Consider the following 7,397-nt stretch of genomic DNA (forward strand, 5'->3'; position numbering starts at 1 on the left):
AAAAGATAAAAAATAATTCAATTGACTTAAATACTTTATTATGACTTAAAGTATCTAATAAGTTCAATAAACAACACTCTCTCTATCTTTAGGTTCAAATATAAAAAATTAGATATCTTTTATTTATTTAATTTAATATTATTTTATATTTTACTATTTATTTAATTTAATTTTTTATATGATAAAAAATAATAGAATATTCAATAAGTATTAATATTATTGTATTTGTATAAATTGATAAAAAAAATTCAATAAATATTATAAATTTTAATATTTGTCCTTCTAACTTCTTCTTTATATATTTTACAAGATATATATTCAAATTTTTATATAAAATAATAATGAAAAATTAAAAAATTGATATATTTTTTAAGAGGAAGGCTAATATTTAAGAAAGAGAACATATAACTTTTACAATATCAACACATGTAGATAGTTCTTCTACTTTAATGAATCACGAAGAAAGCGAGATATAACCTTCAAAATTTCAAAAAGTTATATCTGATGACTTTAATTTTAACTTTTTGGAACGAGATCTTAAAAAAGGGCTTTAAATTTGGCAGTATCACCCAAATCAAAGAGATGAGATTAGACGAGCTTATCTTAAATGAGGTCCATATAAAAAAATATTTTGACAATTATTTTCTATTTGGCCCCCCCAAAATTTTGTTTCAAGTTCCGCCACTGCTAGTCCCAGCCTCTGCCTCTGCCTCAGCCTCGGTTAGAATCTCTGCCTCAGCTAGAATCTCAGCTTCAGTCTCAGCAACCACTTCAATCTCAACCGCAACCTCAGGTCTGGACTTGGGAGGAGAACAAAGCCTTTGAGTCGGTTATGGCCAATTGTTTTCAGGATGCTATACACAATCACTGGAAAACCGTGGCTGCTCAACTCCCTGGAAAGACTCCGGCACAGCTGCAAGAGCGATTCTTGAAAGTGATGACCGACGTTAATGCCATCAAACACGGTTATCCTCAGAACATAAGCATCACGATACCTGTGCCTGCTACCCCATTAGAACACTGCCCTCTCTCCATTTCCATCGTCAATGCAACACCACCACCTCCACCGCCTCATTGGACTCATCATCATCACAGGTGGCTCTTCTAAATATTTTCATTCCTTTTTTATTTCTTTATTTATTTTTTGCCCATACAGATATATGGATACTCAGTGATACACTTACATTCAGATCCAAATTGTTAGCGCTCCTGCTAGTGTCTGCGATGTGTTTATAACTAATTTTGCATCCCAATCATTCTTAATCAAACAAAGAAACAAAATAAAAGGCAAAAAAAAATTATATTGATATATGGAGACTCGTAAAACTATTCTTATATCAATTAAATACAATTGTAATGTAGAAATGAAAAATTTCAAATCTTAGTTATATAATTATATACAATAGAAGTTGATCCATTGCCATTTTAAAATAACCCCAATTTGTATTTACAACATAATTAAAGCACAATTCATATTTTTTTAATTTGTGATTAATCAATATTTTTTAAATTTTTTGGTTAAGTCTTCTATTCTGTTTTGTAAATCCATCTTAGTAATATTATCATGGTAGGATGGAGGCAATGGCGCCTGCGACAGACATGGCATTGCCAATGGATATTACCTTACCTTCATCAGCCATGTCAGGGGCAAGAAGAGAACAAAACCGACATGCCAACACCACCATAATCCAACATGAAACTTTACCTGTGGCTTCTAGTGACAACATTCAACGGCGACAAACAATTCATTGGACTTTACAAGAGCACAAGTACGTATTAATTATATTAATTATATGTTTGTTGAGTCTGTAAGGCGGGGTGGCAGTAAAAATAGCAATGTAATTCCCATTTGATTGGGCAACAAAAGTCGAATCAAATGGATGGCACCTTATACACAGACAAGTATAAGCTTCTGCATAAACCTGATTCAAAAGCAATAATAAGAAAGTTATAATATAAATCATGGGTTAATGGTTATAAGGGTGCTTGAAATATCACGTATGCATCAATTTAGTCCTCAAAAGATCACATCTCAAACTGGTCCCTAGAACATATAATAACCTCAATGCGGAATAAAAAGTTCACATCACATCATACAATGTTAAGGGAGAAAGCAATAACGGACTTGTTCTTCTAGTGCATGCTATTAGTTGTAGTTAGATTAAGAGTGACAACACAAACAAAATTCTTTAAACAGTGTATACTATCATTGGACTTTACAACAATAAAAGTCAGACAGAAAGAATTTCCTATAAAATCTGCTATCATTCATTATATCAAACTATCTCTTTGGCAGGTTATTTCTCAAAGGCTACGAAGAATTAGGAAAATAATGGTCAAGAATTTCAAGTGAATATGTTAAAACAAGAACTTACGCACAAGTTGTTAGTCACTCTCAAAAATTTTTTGAACGCCAAGAGAAAAGAGCTAGAGGAGAAAATCTAAAAAGAAAGAGTATACTTGACATAACTGATTATCGTACGTGGTTTTTTCACTATTCTAAAAATTATTTAATTTATTACTCTAAACTCTTTAAATTATTTAGTCATGGTAGTTATCTTATTTTAATTAATGTTTTATGTAGGAACTATAATATAATAGGTATATTTTATTGGACCAAAGAGAATTTACGAAAAGAGGAGGAGACTATTCAAGCAAGAAAAATATATAAATAATAGACTGAATATTTGTTTTAGTAGTATATTTAGTTTGGTTTAATTATTATCTCAGTTTTTTTTTTCTAAAATGTGAATTATGCCAATTTGACATTATTAGAGGGTAGCATATGGCTTAGTTTGATAAATGGTATAAGAATATAGGTATGTATAGAACAATGGTGTAAGTATTGCTGTATTGGAATATTTGATCCCCTAACTCTCTTGCTCTGATGGCAATGCCGAAGGAGTGGTGGGTTAGGTCTTATCTAAGGTCTTGATGGCTTTGCCGAAGGGACTTTAGGTGGGAATAAGGTATCTTTTTAAATAATTATTAGTTTAAAATATATTAATTTAAGTGAGAACTCTTTGAAAAATTTTATAATAGAATATAGAATATTTATATATAATTTTTATCAAAAATATTATATACATACTAAAAATTAGTCATTAAATTAATCATCATATATTATATATAAATACTTATATTGTCTAATTTAATTTTGCTTCTTAAAATATATTAATTATATACTGTTAAATGCTAACTAATAAAGTCAGAACGATAATATTGATAATAGCTACAAATTACAGGAAATGGTTATTCACTATGATTTGACATTTCTTTTAACTTCTATTTAAATTAATAATGTAAAAATATTAATTTAAAGTAGAATAAGTGTAACTCTGGCAACCATTTTCTCCTCAAGTTCAAAATAACACGCTTGTGATATACAATGATCACTATTATAACTAAAGTAACTTTCATCCAAACCACAATTTTAAAATTCAAACTAAAATTCAAAATACTATTAATACTAATTAAAATGACATTTCGAAGCATTTTCCATAATAGAATCAATGTTCTTGTATAGATGGCCAAGCAAGTTCATTGACCTATCTCCAAGACATAGCTCAACTCAAATCAAACAATTAAAGGCTGAGTGAGCAGATTTACTTTCGTTCAGAATCTTAATGGTGTTAAACCATAGATGAATCAAAATTGTAATATATATATATATATAAACATTCATAAGTTTCAAATGATAACTAGTTAACTAATTAAAATTACACTAATTAATTTACATGGATTAGCTCCCACAATCAGAGGAACACCAGAATATGAACACAAAAATTAGCTAAAAACTAGGGGGTACAACTTGGGAAAAGAGCACCAGAAGGTAAAAATAATGCAAAATAATAACAATACAAAAAAAATACAAACTTGGAGAAAAACCACCCAAGAATTTTTGGTGATTGTGCACACAAGCTTTCATTTCACACGCTGCCACGGAAACAAAATCCTCCGAAAAAAGGAAGCACGACTTATCTACGAAAACGTGATAGGAGCCTCTTGAAACTTGTTGCAAAACCAGATAGATGGAGTCACAGAGTAACACTGCCACATTTATGTAGCTTAATGTAGAATCAACCGAAGAAAAATGTTATTGGAGTATGGGGGCTGTGTCTAACTCAAGGGCAGCATTAGGTGATTCTAATTTGCAGTTCTATCACTTAATAATCCAGTATCACGTGAAATGATCTTGCCGTACAACTGTAATTAAGTTAAAAGGTGCTGCCCCGTCTTCTTCCTTCTGTTTCCAAGACTCACCATTGCCTTGGATATACCATGTTACTTTCGGGGACAACGGACTATACAAATCTGTACAAAAAGGGTAATTAGGCGATGATCATTTCCAGAAACAGCATAAGTTTCTTAACTGAAACATTACAAGAAAATAGGAAACAATGAGGCATTACCTGTAGAGACTGGAGGATCTGGCTCTCTTGTACTATGCAATACTACTGTGCCAGATAACACAGTGATGAAACCACATAGCTCTGACGCAATGCTGCTTATACTTTGACCAGAATAGTCCTAATAAGAAAAGCAGTTGATGTGTCAGATAACTCATTCTTTTAGGGCACACTTTTCATTTTGTTTTAGTGAATACTAACCTTAAACATGATTGCACTAGCTAATATTGTAAAAGATGTGAACAAGGCATAATAGATTGGAGACACAACTGCAGTGTTAAATGTATCCAACGCCTGCAGACATGAAAGTGTTTGTCACCATATAACTCCACGCAAATGATGCAAACAAAAGTTATGGGAAATAAAAAATTCGAATCTAGCCTTCTAGATCATCAATTGTTAGTCTAGGTCAAACATGACATGGATGTTATTTGGGTTAGAGGGTTACACATTGAGCTTCTAGATTAGCTCTTAGCTTTCAAATCATTTCTTCAATTGGAAAGTGACTTTAGCTAAAATCTTCAATATGAACATGGAACAGAAAGAAATGCAAGAATGATAATCAGTGGTGATCAAAGAAAAATAAACTGGACTTGTAGTCTATAAAACTATAATCACCTCCAACAAAGAGAGGTGTTTCCTCATATTAAGCAGATGACATATAATAGAAAGTCTAACCGTGAAAGCATATCATTTCTTACAAAAGGAATACAAACTTATGTGGCTCTAAGTTTTTATTTTGAATGCAAAAAATTATGTTCACATTTTAAAGGAAACAAAACCAAAAGTGATACTAAGTCACTAACCATGTTAAGATAATTTAATTGAGTAATGATGCAGGAAACAGCGACCATAAGAAAGATCCATGTCTGATAGTAGACAAGCTGATTTGCACCTTCTAATGTAAGTTTTATAGCAATTCCGATTGCTTTAACACTCATGACCTGAAAGAAAGAAAAGAGAAAAGAAAAAATTTATCAGAAGTGTAAAGCAAAACATGACACGAGGTATAGAATTCTGTCAACCATTAAAATGTAAAGTAGATTGGGTTGGAAGAGTCGCTTACAGTCAAGGATCCAATGACAGAGCATATTCCAATATAAACGAGAATATTAGTTTGGCCATAGCGCGGAACACAATACAAGATCAAGAATAATGTTACAGCCATAGCAGAGGCAGTGTACAAGAGGAATGCTGCATGGCAAAACAGAAATCAGCACCACTATAAGGGGCAAAAATGGAGACAACAAAACCGGAGTCTTCATGTCATAGTGAATATAACAGAGTGAAAGAAACCACAGAACAGATATACGGGCAGCACACCTGGTTGAACAGCCAATAGCCAAATTTCTTGAACAGAAGTAAGAGACTTCTCTTGAGGCGCATGGAGTACAATAACAGTCGATCCCACTATGCACATAAGACACCCCAGCATGCCCATTCTCTGCAGCTTCTCCTTAAGCATGAAATGTGCCAACACAGCACTACCCCATTTCCACAAACCACAAAAAAGTATTATAATTACATAATCATATATCTAACAACAGATTGTAGCAAAAATGGCAGAAACATGTAGGATAAAGTCATTTCTCAAAATTTAAAAATGGCAAATTTGTTCCCATTGTCCAAAAAAATGTGCCAGAATATGAATACAAGTATGTGGTATGATACACAAAAACTCAATTTTATGAAAGGAAAATAGGTACAAAAATAAGAAGTTTAAGGTAACAACAGTATTTGATGTAAATACTCATGCAGACATACTTGAGTATAAAAGAATTGGAACATTCAAATCCTCAATAACTCTACTTTATTGATTCCTCATTATTTTAGTTTACCAAATTGGGAGTCTACTCAAATTGAAAAATCGGAGCTTTTACCTAACTATAATACTCAAAGCACCAAGAGGAGTAACAAGAACAGCTGGGGCATAGATGTATGCTACGAAATTAGCAATCTCTCCAACAATCACTGAAATCAAACACACTCCAAAATCAGCTAAGAAAACACAAAAAAGGTTGAACTTTGAAATCATAAAGGTTATGGCGCAGTGTAATACTAACTAGTAATCATTCCGAGCCACCAGAGAGGCTGAAGCAGATAACCATAGCCTCCAACACCTGCAAATGGAAATCAACACAATGAAAATGTTAATTAATTAATTAATTGAGTAATTAGAGTGAATTAGAGAAGAAGAAGAAGGGGAAGTAACTGGCACGAGGGCCATTGGCGCGTGCGCGTTGAAGGCCCTTTTTCTTGATGATGAAACTGGAACCGATGAAGGCGCTAGAAACCAACGCCAACACGAACCCAGTCAAATTGCTGGAGTACATCTAAATGGATGAATGTGGGAATTCGATGCTTGCATGTAAAGAAGAAGAAGAAGAAGAAGATGAAGGTGTACGGATGGAATGGAACCCTAGATTGGAGTTGGAGTTAGAAGTTGAAAGTTGGTTGCAAGTGTTGTGGTGTGTTGGTGTTTGGTTTTTCCCTCTTTTTTTGGGAATCAAAAGTTAAAAAGTGTGGCGCTTTCTTTTATTCGTGTTTTGTGTGTAACTGCTGATGGTGGTGTTGTGCTGTAGTGTGTGTCCTGTGTCGTTAATCGGGGCTGCTTTGGGATTTGTGAAGCGTCCGGCTTTTGGTGGTATTCAATGGAGGAACCAACAATGCAAGCTCCTTAGCCTGCCCAGTTAGACTCCCTCATACAACTCATTCTAATATATTTTTTTTAATTTTGTAAAAAATAAAATAAATTTTTTTATTTTTACTGTTTATATTTTTTTTACGAAATCTAAAAAACAGAAAATATTGAAAACGAAAATAAAAAATAAAAACGCAAACTAAACGTACCTTAATTTATTACAGATCTAAATTTTATTTAAGAAGTTACCGCGGGTGAATAAATTGTTGCATACTATAATTAGCATTCTAATTAGATTAATACTTATTTAAATAAATAAATAAATTAATTACTCGATCAATTGAAAT

General features: G+C 32.5%; 2 protein-coding genes across 4 annotated transcripts; one reads left to right on the forward strand and one right to left on the reverse strand.

Annotated features, from left to right (window-relative positions):
- Positions 371–2,180, forward strand: LOC110265791. The gene is made up of 2 exons (XM_021109053.1): positions 371–1,095; positions 1,572–2,180. Exons 1-2 carry the CDS (start codon positions 833–835, stop codon positions 1,810–1,812), a joined length of 504 nt encoding a protein of 167 aa, XP_020964712.1. The 5' UTR covers positions 371–832; the 3' UTR covers positions 1,813–2,180.
- On the reverse strand, positions 3,685–7,107 carry LOC107614040 (probable magnesium transporter NIPA6). 3 transcript variants are annotated; one of them, XM_016316248.2, is made up of 9 exons: positions 6,622–7,105; positions 6,473–6,529; positions 6,290–6,380; positions 5,733–5,893; positions 5,476–5,603; positions 5,216–5,353; positions 4,611–4,703; positions 4,413–4,530; positions 3,685–4,314 (listed from the first exon to the last, which is right to left on the reverse strand). In XM_016316248.2, exons 1-9 carry the CDS (start codon positions 6,740–6,742, stop codon positions 4,181–4,183), a joined length of 1,041 nt encoding a protein of 346 aa, XP_016171734.1. In that variant the 5' UTR covers positions 6,743–7,105; the 3' UTR covers positions 3,685–4,180. The 3 variants fall into 3 exon arrangements, with proteins under 3 accessions (XP_016171734.1, XP_020965792.1, XP_016171735.1); XM_021110133.1 differs by lacking the exon at positions 4,413–4,530 and having other exon boundaries at positions 3,685–4,150; positions 4,590–4,703; positions 6,622–7,107; XM_016316249.2 differs by lacking the exon at positions 4,611–4,703 and having other exon boundaries at positions 6,622–7,106.

The sequence above is a fragment of the Arachis ipaensis genome, chromosome B08 (genome assembly GCF_000816755.2).
Source record: "Arachis ipaensis cultivar K30076 chromosome B08, Araip1.1, whole genome shotgun sequence".
In the NCBI taxonomy this organism is placed as follows: Eukaryota; Viridiplantae; Streptophyta; class Magnoliopsida; order Fabales; family Fabaceae; genus Arachis; species Arachis ipaensis.